Here is a 23217-nt window from a genome sequence, read left to right as displayed (position 1 = left end):
TAGTCTTCGAGAATTTATTGAAAATTTGATTTGTTGAGACTTGATCTGTTTAACACTTGGATTTCGAGGCTTGGATTGAACTTGAATTTGATTTGATGTAAAGAAGACTTCAATCTTCATGAAGTTGGTGTGAACCTCTTTGATTTGAAGAAAATTTTGATCTTCTTGGGATTCACCGGATTTAGATTTGAGAGGATTTTTTCTCTTCTTCTAGCCCTAGAATTTCTTCAGCACTTTGTGATTGCCTTCTGTGCTTTCACTTTTCCTTTGCTTTCTTTTCACCTTATGGACCATTGATCCTATTTATAGAAGAAAATTCATGCTAATTTTGGTAACACTCAATTATATTTAATTGAGTAATTATATTTGTTTATTTAGAAAAATGAGATGAGCCTTTAGATTTTATGTACTTTAGTAAACTTTAATTTAATTGGGTAAATGATTTAAATCGACCCAATCCATTTTCTTTATTTTTTATGTCCACAAACCTATTAAACTCTAAAGAGCAATTTGATCCGATTAAGATTCAAAAATTGATCATAAGGATTTTAAGATTGATTTGTTTAAACGAGCCACTATCTTACGAGAGCATGTTAAATGATAAATTGCGCATCGGTTAAATACTGAAATATAGACCAATATATAAAGATTTGGACTAAGGTTGGCCTTTTAAGATGGAATCCCAAGTCTAACAAATAGATATATAAGTCTTGATTACATGATGAGTTGGGGAATCTAAGTCTGATACTATTGGATAGTGTGATTATGATAAAAATCACTTTCCCCCTCTTGACTGTGAAATCTATTCCTTTTTCCATTTATTTTCTTCGATTTAGATAGTCTTCTCCATGTGAGATATGTTGGGGAGAAAACGTGTGGGTCGAATTTGGCTGACAAATAATGGAATTGAGAAAATGCAGCTAAAATAGACATAAGTATTTTACGTGGTTCACCCAATTTAGGTTACGTCCACGGGCAAGTATGGGAGGATTCCACTATAGTAGGAGAATTACAACAATCTCTCTAAATACAAGGAGATAACAACGAATAATCTCTCTTGTAATTAGGAGAAAACAAGTAGGAAATATTTAGAAGAAAACAATAATTTCTTTCTCTCTATTTTTTAATCTCTCTACTTCCCAATTTTCTCTCTACTCAAAGAAATTTTTTTCTCAATTTTCCTCTCCATTCACGGCTGCATTTTTCTCTTCAGCTTTGCCCATATTTATAGAAGTTTTCCACCGCCTAAGTGCTTCAAAAAAGTCAAGAAAAGAGGCAGCAACTTGGCTGGTTATTAGCTGGAAATTCACCGCCTTATATCAAGAAAAATTGGTTAGAACTCTCTATAAATTTGGCTGGTCATTTGCAAGGAATTCCACCACCTTTGTGTCAAGAATAATGGCTGGTTATCTGCTGGATTTCGGCTATCAGGGCTGGAGAAGAAAAAATAAATTTGCCAACCTCCTATTGCATGCATGCATGTACATTCCTTGGTTGTTAAGTAAAGTTGCATGAATGTCATTATTGGTCAACATTTGTGGCTATACTTTCAACATTTCTCCCACTTAAAGTCACTATTGTTGACCATTTCAATCCTTCCCATACTTGTTATTTTCATGCTACTTACGTTTCTGCTAGGCCAATGGAGGATCGACACCATATAAACTTGTTTGTTCAGATTGGCTTTATCAACATGTCAGCTAGGTTGTCCGCTCTATGGATTTTCTGTATATCCACACTTCCTTCCTTCACCTTTTCTCGAACAAAGTGATATTGAACTTGAATATGCTTTGTCCTCTGATGAAATACTGGATTCTTTGCCAAATGCAAAGTGCTCTGGCTATCACAAAATAGAGCAATCTTCTCTTGTTTGTGTCCAAGCTCGTCCATTAACATTTGCAACCAAATTGCCTCTTTCCTAGCTTGTGTAGCTACCACGTATTCTGCCTCCATCGTGGAAGTAGCCACGATAGACTGCAGTTTTGAAACCCAGCTTACAGCTCCTCTAGCAAGAGTAAACACATATCCTGTGGTGGACTTGCTTTTATCGAGATCACCTGCATAATCTGAATCAACATAGCCTCTGACAATAAAATCTGATCCTCCATAACATAATATAGCATTTGAGGTACCCTTGATATATCTCAGGATCCTCTTTAAAGTATTCCAATGCTCTTTACCAGGATTTGTCATGTATCGACTGATCGCTCCCACTGCTTATGCAATGTCTGATCTTATACAGATCATAGCAAATATCAAACTACCCACTGCTGATGCATACGGCACTCGAGACATCTCCATCCTCTCTGCTTCGTTGCTAGGGCTCATACTTGAGGATAACTTGAAATTAATAGGAAGAGGGGTAGAAATTAGAGGGGTAGAAATTAGCTTACAATCTTGCATATTGAAGCGATGTAAGATTTTCTTCAAGTAGTTTTTCTGACTAAGCCAAATCTTCCTATTATTTCTGTCTCGGTAAATTTGCATCCCTAGAATCTTGTTTACCTGTCCCAAGTCCTTCATATCAAACTCCCTAGCTGATATGATCCAGGAGTCGAGCCCGATGAAAGCGAGTGCGAGACAAGACCCGTTGATAGTCGATGGCGGACCAATAACGCGATCAAGGGCAAAGCAAGTGAAACAAATGATGGGATTGCTCGTTCAAGAAACCATTGATGGAACCATGTTCTAGACTCAAAATAGAGCAACTTTCATGTTCGGGTCGAAGGTCGAATCAACTTGGATCAATTGTTATCAATCGATGAAATCGGAGGCTGAAAACAAGCCTGTGCGATCGCACAGGCTAAAACACCATGCGACCACAAAGGTGCTTACCGAAACTCAAAGGAGCCAACCGAGGCGACCGCATGGAAATACACTATGCGGTCGCATAGGCCAAAATTTTGGCGAATTTTCTAATTTTGACAATTTTTCATAATTTGTTAGTTTTTGATTCTTTTCCATATTTTGGAGATTATAATCGACTTTTGCAAGATTTTTACCTAGTTTTTAGGTTTAGTATAAATAGGAATTTTCATTCAATTGTTAAAACTTTTGACATTATTGATATTGAATTAAAGTAAGGCGTATTGTCTTCTCTTCATCGTTCTTCATTGAACAACTTTGAACTTATCAAGTGTTAACTTGTGGCGTTTAAACAGCCGAATTTAATTCTTGGATTACGTGATCAAGGGGTCTTTCAAGCGTCGTTCTTATTGGATTTTTTGGGTCGACTTTCTTTTGGGTTAATCCTAAACTCTTGGATTAATTTGGCTTTCTTGGGTTAGTCAACTTCGTTGTGGGTTTCATAGTCAACGTTGTTACGGGGTTCGCATCAGTTGGTATCAAAGCCAGGTTCCAAATTAATTGAAGGTTATATCTTTTCTTTATTTGTTTGAGTCGTTAATTGTTCTTTCTTAGTTCTTCTTCGTTCTTGTTTTCTTTTCGTCGTTTTGTTGAGTTGTTGGTAGTTTACTCATCTTCTTTCATCAAGGAGTAAAAAAAAAGAGTACAAAAAAAAAGTTGTTGTACATTCAAGGTACTGTTCATCTCGAAGTACTATTCACAAACCAAAGAAAGATAAAAATATATAAAAAAAATTGATATTATTATTGTTTGATTTTATTTTTCTACCAACAACAATTCCTACATTGTATTTGACTTTGGGATATTCAATTGGGTTCGATTCTTTCAATCTTCTATTGAGTCGATTCACATATTCTTGTCAAAACATTCATCTATTCCACTTATTCAAGTCCTTTGAGTCTTGTGGTCTTCGATTAATATTCGGTTTGTTTGAATTCCCGGTTAAATAATTGATTTAGTTCACTTGGTTCTTTGAAGTGCTTGGAGTGAGACTTTGAGTGGTAAAAGGCCGAGTGGTGAGTTTAATAGAGGGAAAAAGCCATAGTGAGTGTTTTCCAAGTGAAATCTTTGTGAGGCATAAAAAATAGTGTGATATGATGTCAGAAAGAGAAGGCTCTAGTTCAAGCCGAAATGGTAATGACAACAATGCATCTGAGGACATGATAAGAAGGTTTGAAAGGGTACTTGGTGATGTTAGAGAGAAGGTTGATAGGCAAGGAGAATGGATGGTGCAAATAGGTACTACAATTGCTAATCTTAGTCGGGGACAAGTGGAGATGTCTAATGCTAGGGGGCCGGGTAGGCATGAATCTAGGAGAGGAAGGCGGGATGTATCATAGTGATGAGGATGATTTTGATGAAAATGACATTGATATGGGTCGAGCGAGGTATAGGGGCAATAGGATGGAAAGACGGGGTAGAAATAACTTGGGAGATGAAGTAGATGGAAAATTGGGGAGTATTAAAATGACTATTCCACAATTTAAGGGGAGAAGCGATCCGAAAGCATATTTAGAGTGGGAAAGGAAGGTTGAGATGATTTTTGAGTGCTATAATTATTCGGAGGAGAAAAAGGTAAAATTGGCAGTGCTTGAATTTGTGGATTACGCGATATATTTTTGGGATCAAGTAATTACATCACGGCGTAGGGGTCGGGAAAAACAAATTAGCACTTGGGATGAATTGAAGGTGTTGATGAGGAGGAGGTTGTTCTGAGTCACTATTATAGGGAAATCCATCAAAAATTGAAAGGTTGTACCAAGGATCGAAAAGCGTAGAGGATTATCACAAGGAGATGGAAATTCTTATGATTCGGGCTAATGTGGAGGAAGATCGGGAAGCTACCATGGCACGGTTCTTGAATAGGTTAAATCGGGATATTACAAATGTTGTAGAGCTGCAACACTATGTGGAAATTGAGGACATGTTACATGTGGCAATGAAGGTCGAGAGGTAATTGAAGAGGAAGGGGACGTCTAGGCAACCGTTAGGTACTTCGACTCCTAATCCAACATGTAAATCGACGTAGGATGGCAACAACAAAAACGGGGCTGTACCTAGAGGTAAAAATGATTGGCAAAAGGGTAAAGATGAAAGTGCTAGCAAACCAATATCAAAACCGGAGGAACAACCATCGCACAATCGGGACATCAAATGTTTCAGGTGTTTGGGAATGAGGCATATTGCTTCTCAATGCCCAAACAACGTGGAGATGGTGTTGCGGGATAATGGAGAGATTGTAAGCGATAGTGATGGCGAGTTTGATGAAATGCTGGCATTGGACGATGTTAGTGAAGAAGAAAAAGTTGAAGGGTCAGTTGGGGATCTACTAGTCACAAGGTGAGCTCTCACTACTCACGTCAAAGCAGATGACTTGAAGTTGCAACCGGAGAACATTTTCCACACTTGATGCCACGTCAATAATACGGTATGTAGTGTTATAATTGATGTTGATAGTTGCACTAATGTAGCTAGCGTATCTATTGTAGAAAGATTGGGTTTAACATTGTTGAGACACCCGAGACCTTGTAAATTGTAATGGTTGAATGAGAGTGGCGAGGTGAGGGTGAATCGAAGGGTGTTACTTAATTTGTCAATTGGGAGTTATAAAGACGAGTTAGTGTGTGATATGATACCAATGCAAGCGGGACATATTTTATTGGGGTGACCATGGCAATACGATAGGAAGGCTATGCATGATGGGTACAAAAATCGATATAGTTTCATTAAGGATGGAAGGACCATTACTCTTGTGTCATTAACACCAGCGCAAGTCTATGAGGACCAATTAAAATTGAGAAGTGAGGAAGAGAGGAAAGCAAAAGAGTTAGAAAAAAAGAGAGCAAATAGTGAGTTGGAGAAAAAGAGAGAAAATGTTGAGATAGCCATTAGAGAGAAAAAGAGAGAGCAATCACAAGAGAGAAAAGAAAGAGAGTGCCCTGAGAGAAGAGAGAAAACACGAGTGAATTTCTTTGCAAAAGAAAGTGATTTGAGGAGGGTGGTAGTTGAGAGAAAAGAGATGATCTTTTTCGTTTATAAGGAATCACTCCTCAATTTTGAGGAAACTATCCCAACCCTCCCTAGTTTGACTAAGTCTTTGTTGCAGGAATTCGACGATGTATTTCCGGAGGATGCACCAAGTGGATTACCGCCTATTTGAGGCATTGAACATCAAATTGACTTCATACCCGGAGCTGTCATTCCAAATCGACCGACTTCTCGAAGTAATCCCGAGGAGACTATGGAGCTTCAAAGGTAAGTGGAGGAGTTAATGAGCAAAGGATATGTGACGGAAAGCATGAGTCCTTGTGCGGTACCAGTTTTGCTTGTACCAAAAAAGGGTGGAACATGGCGACTGTGCGTGGATTGTAGGGCTATCGACAACATAACGGTAAAATATCGTCACTCTATACCTAGGTTAGATGACGTGCTTGATGAATTACATGGTACTTGCATATTTTCTAAAATTGATTTAAAAAGCGAGTATCATCAAATTCGTATGCGGGAGGGTGATGAATGGAAAATGGCTTTTAAAACTAAATATGGTTTATATGAATGGTTGGTTATGCCGTTTGGACTCACAAATCCACCTAGCACTTTTATGCGTTTAATGAATCATGTTTTACGGCTTTTATAGGAAAATTTGTTGTGATTTATTTTGACGACATATTAATCTATAACAAAGAACTAGGAGAGCATTTGGAACATTTAAAGTGTGTGTTAATTGTTTTAAGGAAAGAACAACTCTATGCTAATCTTAAGAAATGCACGTTTTGTATGGATAGAGTTATTTTTCTTGGTTTTGTGGTTAGTGCTAATGGGGTAGAAGTAGACGATGAAAAGATAAAAGCTATTAGAGATTGGCCGACACCTAAAATCATAACGGAAGTTAGGAGTTTTCATGGTTTGGCTAGTTTTTATCAGCGTTTTGTGAAAGATTTTAGCTCTATTACCACACCACTCACGGAAGTAGTTAAAAAGAGTGTAGGTTTTCATTGGAGTGATGAACAGGAACTTGCATTTAATACTATTAAAGGTAAATTGTGTGAAGCACCTATTTTGGCATTACCTAACTTTGATAAAACATTCGAGATCGAGTGTGATGCGTCAGGAATAGGGATTGGAGCAGTTTTAATGCAGGATCGGAGGCCTATTGCATCCTTTAGCGAGAAACTGAGTGGAGCTGCTTTAAATTATCCTACATATGACAAAAACTTTATACACTTGTTTGAGCTTTGGAGAATTGGCAGCATTATCTATGGCCGAAGGAGTTCGTAACACACACCGATCATGAGTCACTAAAACACTTGCGGGGACAAGGTAAATTGAACAAGAGGTATGCAGGGTGGATGGAATTCATTGAGACCTTTTCATACGTCATTCGGTATAAACAAGGTAAGGAAAATGTGGTGGCGGATGCGTTGTCGAGAAGGTACGTATTGCTAACTACTCTTGATTCTAAGCTACTTGGGTTTGAACATATTAAGGAATTGTATGAAAAAGATGTTGAATTTTCAGATATTTATTTGTCATGCATAAAAGGGACGGTTAATAGGTTCTTTAGGCATAAGCGGTATTTATTTCGGGAAAATAGGTTATGTGTTCCTAATTGTTCTATTCGGGAGTTGTTAGTAAGGGAGGCACATAGTGGTGGATTGATGGGACACTTTTGGGGTTCAAAAGACTTTAGATGTATTGAAGGAGCATTTTTATTAGCCTAAGATGAAAAGTGATGTTGAGAAAATTTGTAGTCAATGCATAGGTTGTAAAAAGGATAAATCTAAGGTTTTACCTCAAGGTTTGTACACACCTTTACCTACACATAGTGAGCCTTGCGTTGATATCTCGATGGACTTTGTTTTGGGTTTACCAAGGACTAAGAGAGGTCAAGATTCTATTTTTGTAGTTGTAGATAAGTTCAGCAAAATGGCACATTTTATACCATGTCACAAAACTGACGATGCCACGAACATTGCTGACTTATTCTTTAAAGAGATTGTGCATTTACATGGGGTTCCTAGAAGCATAGTATCGATCGGGATGTCAAATTTTTGAGTCACTTTGGGAGAGTTTTGGGGGTAAGTTAGGCACTAATTTACTATTTTCCACAACTTGTCACCTACAAACGGATGGGCAAACAGAGATAGTGAATAGGACTATGACACAATTGTTATGCATAGTAATCAATAAAAATTTGAAGAGTTGGAAGGAGTGTCTACCATTTGTTGAATTCGCATACAATCGAGCTGTTCACTCTACTACGTCATATTCTTCATTTGAAATTGTATATGATTTTAATCCACTAACTCCTTTGGATTTAGTTCCTTTACCTGTGAATGAACGTGGTAGTTTAGATGGCAAAAAGAAGGTGGAATTGGTTAAGTCACTCCATAAAAAGGTAAAAGCGCAAATTGAAAACAAAAGTAAGTTGGTTACATCATAGGAAAACAAAGGTAGGAAGCGCGTGACATTCGAGCCAGGAGATTGGGTTTGGGTGCACCTTAGGAAGGAGCGGTTTCTAGAGCAAAGGAAGTCCAAGTTGCAACCGAGGGGCGATGGTCCATTTCAAGTGATTGAAAAGATAAACGACAATGCTTACAAGTTGGACCTTCCAGGTGAGTATAATGTTTCGGCTACTTTTAATGTATCTGATCTCTCTCTGTTTGATGCAGGTTCAAATTCGAGGACGAATCCTTCTGAAGAGGGAGGGGATGATATAATCCAGGAGTCGAGCCCGACGAAGGCGAGTGCTAGACGAGACCCGTTGATAGTCGATGGCGGACCAATAACGCGATCAAGGGCAAAGCAAGTAAAATAAGCGATGGGATTGCTCGTTCAAGAAAACATTGATTGAACCACGTTCGGGACTCAAAATGCAGCAACTTTCATGTTTGGGTCGAAGGCCGAATCAACTTGGATCAATTTGTTATCAAGCGATGAAACCGGAGGCTGAAAACAAGCCTGTGTGACCGCACAGGCTAAAACATCATGTGACCACATAGGTGCTTACCGAAACTCAAAGGAGCCAACTGGACTGAACCATGCGACCGCATGGAAATACACTATGCGGTCGCATCGGCCAAAATTTTGGCGAATTTTCTAATTTTGGCAATTTTCCATATTTTGTTAGTTTTTTATTCTTTTCCATATTTTGGGGATTATAATCGACTTTTGCACGATTTTTACCTAGTTTTTTAGGTTTAGTATAAATAGGAATTTTCATTCAATTGTTAAAAACTTTTGACATTATTGATATTGAATTAAAGTAAGGCGTATTGTCTTCTCTTCATCGTTCTTCATTGAACAACTTTGAACTTATCAAGTGTTAACTTGTGGCATTCAAACAACCAGATTTAATTCTTGGATTGCGTGATCAAGGGGTCTTTCAAGCGTCGTTCTTATTGGGTTTTTTGGTTCGACTTTCTTTTGGGTTAATCCTCTTGGGTTCGTCAATCTCGTTGTGGGTTTCATAGTCAACGTTGCTACGGGGTTCGCATCACTAGCCAATTGAGCCTTCAAATTTTCAATACGATCTTTGTTGGGGCCTACTACCAACATGTCGTCAACATACAACAGCAAGATAATGAAATCATTATCACCAAATCTCATGTAGTATGCACACATATCTGAATATAGTCTGTTGTATCCAAGGCTCATGATGAAGGAATCAAATCTCTTATTCCAACATCTCGGCACCTGTTTAAGACCGTATAGAGATTTGTTCAACCAAGTTCTCTTTACCTTTTTCTTCAAAACCTTCTGGTTGGAGCATATAAATTTCTTCTTCAAGTTCTCCATGAAGAAATGTAGTTTTCACATCTAACTGCTCCAGGTGTAAGTCAAATGTAGCACACATCGCAAGGACTACTCGAACTGTTGTGAGTCGAACCACAGGAGAAAATATTTCATTGAAGTCAATGCCTTCTTTATGAGCATATCCCTTCACCACCAATCTTGCACGATACCGCTCCACTTGGTCATTACCATCTCGTTTGATCTTATAGACTCATTTATTTCCAATGGCCTTCCTTCCTTGTGGTAGCGAAATAAGATCCCATGTTTTGTTCTTATGAAGAGCTTCAATTTCTTCATGCATTGCTGCCATCCACAGAGAAACTTCTTGGCTATTTATAGCCTCATGGAAAGTTGATGGCTCTCCATCTTCTGTTAGTAAGCAGTATGCAACATTGCCCTCTCTTATGTAATCTGAGTGTCAAGCCGGTTCTTTTCTCTCCCAAGTTGATCGTCGAACATTTGGAGCACTAAATTCAGCTTGTTCTTTGTGCTCTAGTGTTGCTTCAAAAGTATCTATAACTTTTCGTTTCTCTCCAACTTCGACTGTAGTAGTCTCAGGTTTTTCTTTTGAAGTGCTATCATTTCCTTTTTCCTGTATTTTGCCTTCCACAAATATGACATCTCTGCTGATTATCACCTTGTGGGCAATGGGATCCCACAGGCGGTACACCCCTTCACTCCATCAACATACCCTAAGAAAATACATTTTTGGATTTTGGATCCAGCTTTGATGTTTCTTGGGTGTTGTACATAGCGTACACAGGACTTCCAAACACATGTAAGTGAGAATAATCAGCTGGTTTACCAGTCCACATTTCCATAGGCGTCTTCAAATCAATTGCAGTTGATGACGACCGATTGATCACATAACAGGCGGTTTTGACTGCTTCTGCCCAAAATGACTTGGCTAACCCCACAATCCTCAACATTGCCCTTGTTCTTTCTAACAATATTCTGTTCATCCGCTCTGCAACTCCATTTTACTGTGAAGTGTATGCCACAGTGAACTGTCTCTTGATACCTTCTTGTTGACAGAAATTATCAAATTCATCACCAGTATATTCTCCTCCATTGTCAATCCTCAGACACTTGATCTTTTTTTCAGATTCAAGCTTCACATGCACTTTGAATATTTTGAAGACTGCGAACACGTCTGCCTTCCTTTTGATTGGATACACCCAACATCTCCTGGAGTAATCATCAATAAAAGATACAAAGTATCTTGCACCTCCTAGGGATATAATCGGTGCTTGCCAAACATCGGAATGGACCAGCTCCAAGATAGCTTTACTTCTAGCAGTGGAATTGCTGAACTTCAATCTGTGCTGCTTACTAGTAACAATGCTCACAAAAGGGTAATGAAACCTTTTTGAGCCCTGGAAGAAGCTTTTGTTCTGAGAGAATTTTCAAACCACGTTCCGACATGTGACCAAGTTTACGATGCCACATCACCGTTAATTCTTCTGCTGAACCTGTCGATGCGATAGATGCTTCTCCTTCTTGTAGTGTTTCTCCTTTAAGCATGTACAAATTTACAGCTATCTTTTCTGCTTTCATTACCACTAGCGCACCTTTAACTGTTTTCATGATCCCATCTTGTATATGGGTCTTGCATCCAATGTTGTCCAATTGTCCTAGAGACAATAAATTTTTCTTTAGACCTTTTACGTGACGTACTTCCTGGATAGTGCGAATTATACCATCATACATCTTCAATTTGATGGTACTAATACCAGCGATCTCCAAGGCATGATCATTTCCCATAAACACAGATCCTCCTGGGATAGTCTCATATTGATGAAATCATTCCCTTATTGGTGTCATGTGCCATGTAGCTCTTGAATCCATAAGCTAGACATCAGAAATTTTTTTCTGCCGTCAACAACTGTTGTTGCCTCGTTGTATAAAATTTCACCATCATCTGAGATGCTTGCTACACAACCCTGAGCTTTTGATGTCTCAGGACCTTTTCCTTTGGCTTCTTCATTCTTCTTGAGACTCCAAAAATCCCTTTTTAAGTGCCATTTCTTGCCACAATAATGACACTTGATATTTTTCCTACTCCTGAATTTTGACCTACTCTGATTATTACTCCCACTGGAGCCACGTTCCGTTGATCTCCCTCTCATCATCGTTAAAGCTTCTACCTGATGTGAACTTGTCAATTTGTCCTCCTTGTTCTTGCGCCTACTTTCCTCTTCAAGAACAGCAGCTGCAACATCATCAAAGACTAGAGTTTCAAAGTTGTTGGTCAAGTTAATGATGAGTTGATCATACGAATCTGGTAGACTTTGAAGTAAGATTTCAGCACGTTCACCCGCCTCTATATTATGCTCCATTGATGTGAGTTGTGAAAATAGAGTATTGAGGGTGTTGATATGGTCTGTCACTATAGTTGACTCCATCATCCTGAGGGTGTAAAGCTTTCTCTTTAAGAAGATTTTGTTGTGTAACGCTTTCACCTCGTACAGCTTTATCAGCGTATCCCATATCTCTTTGGCCGTCTTTTTCTCCGCCACAAATAATGGAATTGCGAAAATGTATGGGTTGACTTTGGCTGACAAATAATGGAATTGCGAAAACGCAGTTAAAATGGACACAAGTATTTTACGGGGTTTACCCAATTTAGGCTACGTCCACGGGCAAGTATGGGAGGATTCCGCTATAGTAGGAGAATTACAACAATATCTCTAAATACAAGGAGATAACAACGAATAATCTCTCTTGTAATTAGAAGAAAACAAGTAGGAAATACCTAGAAGAAAACAATAATTTCTTTCTCTCTATTTTTTAATCTCTCTACTTCCCAATTTTCTCTCTACTCAAAGAAATTTTTTTCTCAATTTTCCTCTCCATTCACGGCTGCATTTTTCTCTTCAGTTTGCCCATATTTATAGAAGTTTTCCACCACCTAAGTGCTTCAAAAAAGTCAAGAAAAGAGGCAGCAACTTGGCTGGAACTGGGCTGGTTCTTAGCTGGAAATCCACCGTCTTATATCAAGAAAAATTGCCTAGAACACTCTACAAACTTGGCTACAGCTTAGCTGGTCATTTGGAAGGAATTCCACCTCCTTTTTGTCAAGAATAATGGCTGGTTATCTGCTGGATTTCGACGGTCAGGGCTGGAGAAGAAAAAACAAATTTGTCAACCTTCTATTGCATGCATGCATGTACATTCCTTGGTTGTTAAGTAAAGTTGCATGAATGTCATTATTGATCAACATTTGTGACTTTACTTTCAACAAGATATTGTTAGGTTCAGAGCAAATTGAGGGTTCTTAGGGTTCTTTTATTGTAAATCCAAAATTGAATCTTGTACTGGGTTATTGTGCAATACATAAGTCTCTCCTATTTCGAATGGAGCTTTAACTAGAGAAATAAGCAATGAATGACTGAATTCCAAACACGAGGGAGCAAAAGAACTCTTGGTGTTGTTCTTGTTTTGATTCTTGTTTATTTATGTGGTTAGTGCTGAAATTGACGTAATGAATCTGAAGAGTGGTATAAGAAGATCAAGACCTATTGATTAAACCAAAAACTAGGATTTTCATGATTTGATTGAAATCGAGGGCTCAATCAGACTCATGAGCGAGGAATATTCAAAATCTAGGAACCATTAGAATATTCAAGTCTTGGAAGTTGGAAGGAGAAATGAATGTTCAAGAATTAAAGAAACCCTCCCAACATTTGTTATCTATCAGAATAATGTTATTTGTAGTCAGCGACTCCAATAGTCATTATATGTGACATCTTATTATCCGAAACATTAATTTTACTTAATTTTGTTGCCTCAAATAACAACCACATAAGATAACTTTTATAGTTACTGACTATGAAAAACATTATTCTTTCCATAAATGATTTCCCTAGGGCCCAAATACAAATATGCACTTTCCCTTTGTAACCATTGTGATTTATACTATATAAATATGAATATTAAACTATTTTTTTCCTTTCATTTTTTCTTATTTTTTTCCAATATTTAATTTGAAGGTTCACAGTATACACAATGTATATAGCGTGTAATTACATTTTGCTACCATATTTTAATAATTTATATTTTACATATTCTACATTTTATATAATGGTTACGAACATCCACAACTTATTTTTTTATTTTTTTGACAAATATGTCATTATAAATAGTCAAATAGACAAAAATATCCTTCACTGAAATAACACCATAAATGACACATTACGTAATGTAGTGCATATTATTTTAAAGTTATTTATTTACATTAAATATCTTTTCTTTCGAGGATTGTTTTAAAAAGATTTATAAGATTTATTATTTTTTTTCTTTTGTTTTGAAGTGCATCACAGAATTGGTTGGGACCAATAATAAGAAAAGTATTATTATGTGGCTTGAAGCCGCATCTCAAAATTCTACATTTTCCAACTTCTATTTCTTTTTCTTATTTATAGAAGACATCCACCAGCAAAATCAGTACAAGGATAAATTCTCTCTTGAAAAATGTTACTGGCAATTAATAAATGAAATGGGATACTTTTATCTAATCGCATAAAATGCTTGAGAATCACATATCGTAACTCTTCTGAGATAGAATATAATTTAAGGGTGCATTCTTACAATGAATGAACATTTTCTCATTGATAACACTGAAACAAAAATACATTTAATTTTTCATTGATGAAAACATTTTGATGTATATTACAAAAGAATCATTAAATTTTTTATTGCAAAGAATATGACACAGAATTTAGAGCAAAACATGAGTGATGATCCTCTCAGCTCAAACTAGCAAGAATGAGGAGTGGCGACGACAAGTAAAGGATTATTTTTATGGACAGTGCTTCCAACGGCCTCAGTCATGTCCCAATCTTTCACCCCAATTGGCAATGCAAAATCAAAGTTAAGCATCAATTTTGCTAATGCCAGTTCATCAATAGCCATGGCAAATGTAATACCAGGACAACCTCGTCGACCAGCACCAAATGGAATGTACTCAAAATTAAACCCTCTAAAGTCAACTGCCGTGTTCTTAAAGAACCTTTCTGGATTAAATTCTTCAGGATTTTCCCACTGCATTGGGTCTCTTGCGATTGCCCAAGCATTGATGATGACTTGAGTTCTAGCTGCGATGTTGTACCCCATTACTTTACTGTCTTGGGTAGATTCTCTTGGAACCAACATTGGAATCGGAGGATGTAGTCTAAGGCTCTCTTTCATCACTGCCTTCAAATAAGGCATTTTCTCTAAATCCTCTTCTGTTACCTTTGATTTGCTTCCGACTACTTGTGTCACCTCATTCTGCAGTTTCTTCATTATTTCTGGGTGCTTTAAAACCTCGGCCACTGTCCATTCCAAAGCAGTATATGTTGTATCAGTCCCCGCACCAAACATATCCTGTAGTAAACAAGAAAGGTTAATTCGTTGAATATGATAAGCTATAAAATATGTTCTATTAAATGAATGGATTTTTATTTATTCTTTGTTGAACCACCTCCTATCTAACCTTAATTTGTTAGCAAGAGAACTCGTTTATTTATTTAAATTTAATCCTCAATGATCTCTAACCAAACGCATACATGTGGAAATATAAAGAGAGAGAGACTCAGATATTCTTACAAAAATAACACCCTTGATGGACTCATCATCAAGATCGAAACTAGACTTGTTTTCCCTTTGAATTTCGAGCAATAAGTCGACAAGATCTGCTTCATTGCTGCTGTCATCACGATCTGTCTTTCCTTGCTTTCTATTTCTATGATCTTCAACTACACCTGACAAAAATTCATCAAACGCTTTAGCCACTTTATCGACTCTGGCATCCAAACCATTAACTTTATTCATCCACTTAAGCCATGGAATGAAATCTCCTGCATTGAAAGTGCCTGCTAGCTCCATAATTTCCTTCAACATTAACTCAAATTTGTTGCTACCTTCTGCTTCACCATCACTATATTTCCTCCCCAGGGCCACTCTACAAATGGTATCATTAGTAACTGACACCAGTAAATCGCTCATGTTTGTCACGGACATTGACGAAGAAGATGACTGTCTTATTTTATCGATCAAAAGATCAGTTTCTTCTTCTCTTATATGACGAAAAGATTGAACTCTCTTGTTACTCAAAAGATGCAGCACACAAATACTTCTGACCTGTCTCCAGTGCTCACCGTAAGGCGCAAAAGCTATGTCCTTAGAGCCATAAACAATTTTATCAGGAATGCTCACTTTCGGCCTGTTTGAGAAAATGAGGTCCTGAGTTTTCATGATCTCACGAGCTGCATCAGCAGACGAGACAACAACTGCTGGCACTCGTCCCAGATGAAGCATCATAAGGGGACCATAGCGTTTTGATAGCGCTTGCAGTGCAATATGAGGGTATAAGCCGAGTTGATGAAGATTACCAATCATGGGAAGCGTTGGTGGAGATGGCGGTAACCTTTTCCTTGCTGTTGTAGCCGGATTAAAGAACCATTTGAAAAGGAAAATTGTGAAAAAACTTAAGGAAACAACGGGAACTATGAAATTTGTAAAGGAACTCATTGTCTTTTCTGATTTCTCGAGCAGAGGAAACTTGCATGATAATCTTCTTGTGTTCTTCTATTTATACTGTGTTTTTCTTTTCCCTGAACGCCATATAATGTTGAATCTTGAAGTTAGCCATGAAGGTCATCAAAAAATGCGGCTCATAAGCCCACCAAATATGAGCCGTTATATTTTACGAAACTTCTCTTTAATTCTGTAGCGATCTCCAGTCAAAGTCTCCATTTGCAGCCTACGCTTAATCCCAAATTAAAAATTTAATTAAATTTGATGAAATATCTAATTAAAAAGTTGATAAAAATTAAGAATTCTAAAAATAATTAAATAAAATATAAATTGAGGACTTCCTAGGAAACCACCATAGTAATCTCCATATCTAATTGGAAATTTGGAGTCAACACAAAGTATTAGACAAATTCAACTTAAACAACATAGGGAATGTAGACTTCCATAGAGATGGCCGTCTTAAAAAACTTACAAATCTGATTTTTTTGTAAAATTTTATTAAAGTTGATGAAATATCTAATTAAAAAGTTGATAAAAATTAAGGATTCTGTAAAAAGTGTGGTTGAAAATAAATTTGAAAAAAGAGGATCGAGGAGTTTTGTTGTTATTGAAATGTTTGTTCACAATTTCAAATCGGTAGCAAACAACCACACTATTATCAAGAAACATAACTTGCGTCAAATTTCTATGATCATTAACCTCATTACAAGTTGAAAGAGCAAAATTAAATTTATAGCATTGGACATGCAAGGACATTCAAGGGTCACATGATTTATCAGAATTTTCGACATCTTTCATCAATGGTTACTAATTGAGACTATAATGAAAGGTTAAAGATTAAATTGCTTATTCTAAAAAGATTAAATGGACACTAACTTACCTTTTAGTATATCAATTGCGCATTTTCCCCTTATATTTTATTTATCGAATTTGTCAAGGTAACTTCTTCAACACAAAATGTCCTTTTCATTAAAAATAGTCTTGTGAAAATTTAAAAAGACTCCTTAATGCTAACACAATTTCAGCATAGAATAACTACGAATAGATTAAAACCAATTTGTATTAATTCCTAAAGATTATTTGCTTTAAATGTTTTTATAGAAATAGCGTTGAATTAAATGAAGTGAGAAGCAAATATTTTGACAACGCAAATCAAATTAATTTAGAAAATATAGTTTGCACTGTTGTGAAAGTATTCCAATCAAAATAATAATTAACTTTACCCTTTTCATGAGTTAATATATAAATATGTGTACGTAAATTTTCTTCTTTCTTTTCGATTAAAAACTTTGTTGGTCTTGTTTAAAAAAAAATCATTGGTCACCAAACTTTTAAAATGTGCCGCTTCAGTCACCGAACTTACAAAGTTATTTGGATCAAATCATTGATCACTGATAGTCGGTTTAACATATTTGCCATATGTATGCTGGAAAGAAAGATTTTCGTGACAAACAAATACAAATTGACGGGTCAAAATAAAATGTAAAAATCATCTGAACGATTGTCGGTGAGTATTCCTCAATAGCGATAAAGGTCGGGAGGGTTTTCCGCCAATTACCCTGTGAATATCTTGCTGAATTCATTTGTGGATAAAAGAAATTTTCACATTTTTAATGGTTTGTCTTGTTTCCTTTGTTATGTTCATCACTTTCCTTTCAATGGTACGAGTTGGGAAATATTTAGACTCAAATGCGAAATTAAACCAATAATAACCAACAAGTCAGTTATTTTGTTTCTAAATGATTAAGGTTATTAATCTAATTAAAACTAAGTTAAAAAAATCATATAAATGTATATATTAAAAGCAACAAAGTGAATAATATCAGATATGATTACAAAGGAAAACCTCATCTCAAGATCAAAAACTTTAGGACAAATTTGTCAATAAAATCTACTAGAAATGTTAGCTTACAATTAGTCCAGACAACACTAAACCTTAACTAGTTCTCGACACCTAATTTATAAATCACTAAGAAACTCGTTTGGTTGAGAGACCAGTACTTTCCAACAACTTTGGATACTTTTCCCTCCTCATGGATCATCAAGAATGAACTCATTTTGGAGCGTTGGGACTCCAAACGCTTCCTTTCCAACTTCAGAACTCTAAAGACTGTTAATTATATGCCTCAAAATTTGGTCAAAGATTTGGAAGATTGCATATTGGCCTTGGTTTTGGAAAGAACCAATTGGATCCAAGTGCAAAAGGAAAGGAAATTTTGTCTTGTGCCGTGTAACCCGTTTTTTCCTTTTCTTTTACGTGTTTTTCAATAACTTTCATCTTTTGCCTATTTTTAGGGTTTGACTCATGTACTATAAATATATGGCTTCTCTTTCAGTTTAGAAGAAGCCAATATTGTTGTAGCATTGTATTCTCTCCACATTGTCAATTAATGATACATCTTGCCTCTTCGTTAATTCCTCTTTTTTCTTCTTTACTTTATTCCTTGATATATTTTTATATTGTTGCAATCCTCAATACTTTATCTCGCGTCATTAACTTCATTCTTTACAATCCCTCAGTCCCAACAAGTGGTATTAGAGCTTGGATCTTTTGTGGATTGGTTGAAGTTTTTCAGAGATGGCTGGCATGAAGTTTGATATTCTGCTGCTGGATCGTAATACAAGATTTTTGTTGTCGCAAGTAAAGATGAGGGCTATTTTGTTGCAGTTGGATTTGGACGATGTTTTGCTGGGTTTTGAGAAGATGCCAGCTAATTGGACAACGGAGGAGAAACAACGAAAGGATTGGAAGGCTTTGTCATTGATTCATCTTCATCTATCCCACAATATTCTGCAGGATGTCTTGAAGGAGAAAACTGATACTGCTTTGTGGTTGAAACTGGAGCAGTTGTGCATGACCAAGAGTCTTACTAACAAACTGGCTCTAAGCAGAAGTTGTATTCTCATCGCATGGCGAAAGGAGGGTCGTTGGAAGACCATATTCCTGTGTTCAAGGAGATTGTCGCAGAGTTAGAGACGTTGGAGGTTAAATATGATGAAGAGGATCTGGCCTTGATCCTATTATGTTCACTACATAGTTCTTATGCGTCGTTTCGGGACACCATTCTGTACAGTCGGGATATGTTGACAATAGACGATGTCTATGATGCTTTACATTCAAAGGAGAAGTTGAAGCATCTGGTTAGAGCTACATCAAGGGATGGAGAAACTCTTGTATCTCTTGGAGATCGACGGAGGGACAGATTTAGGGAAAACAGCAATGTGTATTGCTTCTATTGCAGACGGAGAAGACACTTGAAGAAGGATTGTGAGAAGTTGCAGGCTAAAGGTGATTTAGCTGCAAATCATAGAAGGCAATCTTGGAATTCGAACGAGATTAATGTGACCAAGGATTTTTCGGATGGCGGAAATGTGATGTTGAGTGTGATTTTTGACGTGGTATCTAAGCCTGACGAGGAATGGATTCTTGATTCGACATGCTCGCACCATATGTTTTCCGATAGGAATTTATTTCGGACGTTTGAGGTTGTTCAACAAGGTTGAGTTGTAATGCGGAACAACGAGTCTTGTTGTATTGCTGGAATTGGTCGAGTCAGATTGCGGTTATAGGATGGGACGGTCAGAACACTTGGCCAAGTTCGACATGTTCCAGATTTAAAGAGAAATCTCATCTCCCTGAGTACCCTGGATACAAAAGGGTATAAATTCTCTGGTGGAGGTGGAATATTGAACGTCCGAAGAGGTGTCCGGGTTGTACTGTATGGACAGAAGAGATCCCAGTTGTACATATTGTAGGGAAGCGCATAACCAGTTTTGAGACATCAGGACAAGTTTGGTACCGTCGTGGATATACGTTTGGTATAGTACCTCTTGTGACGGGCTTTGGGTCGATTCAAAACACTGCTAGGGAGAGCGTTGGTGATTTCGCTTTGCCACCAATTTCAGCAGATGCACTGTGTTCAAATGTGAGGGGTGGACTCATAGAGTGTAGGTACAATGGTGTTATTGATGTCTGTGATGCTTTTGGAATCTTTGAAGGTGACAGTTCTGATAAGGGGCCTTCTGATCAAGCACTTGGTTTGGTGTCTGCTACAGGGTGTGCTTCGACCCTGTTTGGTCAACAGTAATTCCTTGGTGGAACCCGAAATTTGGGTTCAAGTGTCGCTTGTGGATGCCTTGCAGAGGAAGATGGTTTTGGTGATGGAGAGTTTTGGTTACTATGTTGAGGAGATTGGTTATTTCAATGTAGATGGATTTGAAATTTTGGAGTTTCATTCGTTGCACCGAAATTTTGAGTCAAAGGTGGAGATTGTTAATTATATGCCTCAAAATTTGGTCAAAGATTTGGAAGATTGCATATTGGCCTTGGTTTTGGAAAGAACCAATTGGAACCAAGTGAAAAAGGAAATGAAATTTTGTCTTATGCCGTGTAACCCGTCTTTTCCTTTTCTTTTACGTGTTTTTCAATAATTTCAATCTTTTGCCTATTTTTAGGGTTTGACTCATGTACTATAAATATATGGCTCCTCTTTCAGTTTAAAAGAAGTCAATATTGCTGTGGCGTTGTATTCTCTCCACATTGTCAATTAATAATACATCTTGTCACTGCATTAATTCCTTTTTTTCTTCTTTACTTTATACCTTGATATATTTTTATATTGTTGCAATCCTTAATACTTCATATCGCGTCATTAACTTCATTTTTTACAACCCTTCGGTCCCAACAAAGATTTATAGGTGAATGTCAGGATTTTTGGTGTTTGTTATCTACATCTTTCTGTGTTTTGCTATGTGACTGAGGCAAGTGATTATCGGAATATGGATTTGATCTTCATATAATACTCTCTTTCCTAAATATATAGCTCAACCAATAATAAAATGGGAAATGCTGAGACCGAAACCCCACAACCTATTTTCCAAGCATTTCCCTAATGAAGTAATGCTTGGGATGAAATCAATGATCAAGTGGTTGAATCTAGAGATCTTTGAATGTGTATTGGATCTTCAATAATATGATTTCGATAATGAGATAATTATTCAACACACTTTTGGAGGAAGTATGGCATGTATATTTATAATTGGTAGTGTTTTCGGTGAATTACGATTGCAAAACTTTGTTAAAATCGAATCACGTCATTACTCGGATTGACCCATTCCTTGAGCGCCACCTTCGCGCCAAGCGAGCGGTGCCTCCGCCTCTCGAGACTTAGGTGAACGATAAGGTCCATACTCCCTAATCTGAGCCCTCCAACGCTCTTCGAGCGGCCAGCGAGCAGTTTTATGCCGACTTTTTCTCTTTGGTCCATATTTGACATTTGTTACTCCTCCAAATAATATTCTACTTGGCAGAGATAAAATATCTTTGTTTATATTTCACAACTTATTGTTGTTTCTATTTGGTCCAAGACGTATATTTTTATTTTAGTTAGACTACAGTTAGAATGTTGTGTTTGTGTGCCAAACGAACAAAAGCGCATTTTAATGTAGTAAATGTTTTCGGATGAAAAATACAAACTTCGAAACAAACTATTTTAACCAGACATAAATTTTGTGTGGTATTTCACTAAGTAAATAGTGTGTTATAATAACGTATGTCTTCTATTTCCCAGATAATTAGAATTATTCAAAGTAACGATTCTGTTGGGAGATAAAAGAGCTGACCCTAACAAAAATTAGAAGCACATAATATCAGCAACCTAAAGAAAAAAGTAAATGCCAATATATATAATACAAGTCCAACATTAATATGGTTGAATCCAACATTAATATGGTCGAATCTTGATCATTTGAACAACCCTCAAATCTTAATCTCCACCACATAGACACGAACAACATTATGACGAAATTAAAGCTAAATTGGATCGAGGATCAACCAAAATGTCACTCATTTACATTGATTTGTTAAACCCAAGACACCCATTATTTACAATAATCAAATCAAATATTGATTTAGATATCCAAAATCCATAGTATTTTCTATATCAACATTTATACAAATATGAGATTTGTAAGTGTTATACTCTAGGTCAAATCAACCTTGGACATAAAATACTTTTAATATATAATTAATGTAATTTAATAGCAGATCTATTATTTAATTAATAGACAATTAAATTAAATAATAGAATCCGTAGATTCAAATCTTCATAATTTGTTAATTATAAGGAGTTGTGACTGTGACACACAAATTACATATGATTGAATCTTAAATCGTCTGTGGCCGTAAGTAATAACAAGATACGAATATTGTTATTTCGTATCTTGTTATTACGAATAGACCATCGCGTGTGGTATTTTCTTATTGTGAAGTAAGTAGCTGATCTCACAAACTAAAGCGTAGTGACACTTGAATGAATACGTGGATTTTTTTTGTTATAGAACAAAACATTGGAGACCCGTCGATAAATTCCACATGGATAACTATCTGAGTGTTAGTGGTTTATATCTAATGTTCGATAGCAGAATTGGTCCTTTGACTTGAGATCGTCATATTGCTTTATATAAGGACAGTCATGCTTTCACCGTATTGGATGTTGCTCTCTCAAGGGCCGCTAATACGGCATCGTTCGGATATGTCAAAAATCTTATAAAGGTTGTAAATGACCAATACAAGATTCGTCACTCTTAGATAGTAAGAGATTATGATCCATATTTCATTCGATTAAGTCGACAGCGAAATCATTGGTCAAGGTGTACTCATAAGTCGAAAAGGAGTTTTCGACTTATATTGACTTAATAGTAGAATGAAAGATATGATCGATAATCGAGATTGAAACACTTTCATATCTCGTAATTGATCGAATCATATTGAAGAAGGGATCAAGTTTCATGGTAAACGAACAAGTTTGGTTTTGTCATACCACGTGACATTTCCCATCACATGTATTATCTTGACACATTGCTAAATATCAATCTGGGACGATGAGTGTGAATTGGTGATAAATTAAAATGGTGTTTTAATTTATCAGTTTTGATTAAATCAAAATAATATTTCAAGTCGTTAGGCATCATGATCGGAAACTTGATGGGTCGTACACAAAAGGAGAACTGGAAGATTGTGATTTATCGATTATTTAA

At 36.7% G+C, this 23217-nt stretch overlaps 1 protein-coding gene across 1 annotated transcript; it reads right to left on the bottom strand.

Moving 5' to 3' along the window:
• Nucleotides 1-14246: 14246 nt before the first annotated feature.
• LOC111401771 (cytochrome P450 71A6-like) lies at nucleotides 14247-16217 on the bottom strand. Its single transcript, XM_023029660.1, has 2 exons — nucleotides 15250-16217; nucleotides 14247-15027 (listed from the first exon to the last, which is right to left on the bottom strand). Exons 1-2 carry the CDS (start codon nucleotides 16171-16173, stop codon nucleotides 14419-14421), a joined length of 1533 nt encoding a protein of 510 aa, XP_022885428.1. The 5' UTR covers nucleotides 16174-16217; the 3' UTR covers nucleotides 14247-14418.
• Between the last annotated feature and the right edge of the window lie 7000 nt (nucleotides 16218-23217).

The sequence above is a fragment of the Olea europaea genome, chromosome 10 (genome assembly GCF_002742605.1).
Source record: "Olea europaea var. sylvestris chromosome 10, O_europaea_v1, whole genome shotgun sequence".
NCBI classification, from domain to species: Eukaryota; Viridiplantae; Streptophyta; class Magnoliopsida; order Lamiales; family Oleaceae; genus Olea; species Olea europaea.
This window is presented reverse-complemented; position numbering and strand designations above follow the sequence as displayed.

Coding starts and splice junctions, on each gene's coding strand:
- LOC111401771 (XM_023029660.1), bottom strand. CDS start 16,173: ATGAGTTCCTTTACAAATTTCATAGTTCCCGTTGTTTCCTTAAGTTTT. Junction 15,028..15,249: donor CCATCAAGGGTGTTATTTTT/GTAAGAATATCT, acceptor TGTTTACTACAG/GATATGTTTGGTGCGGGGAC.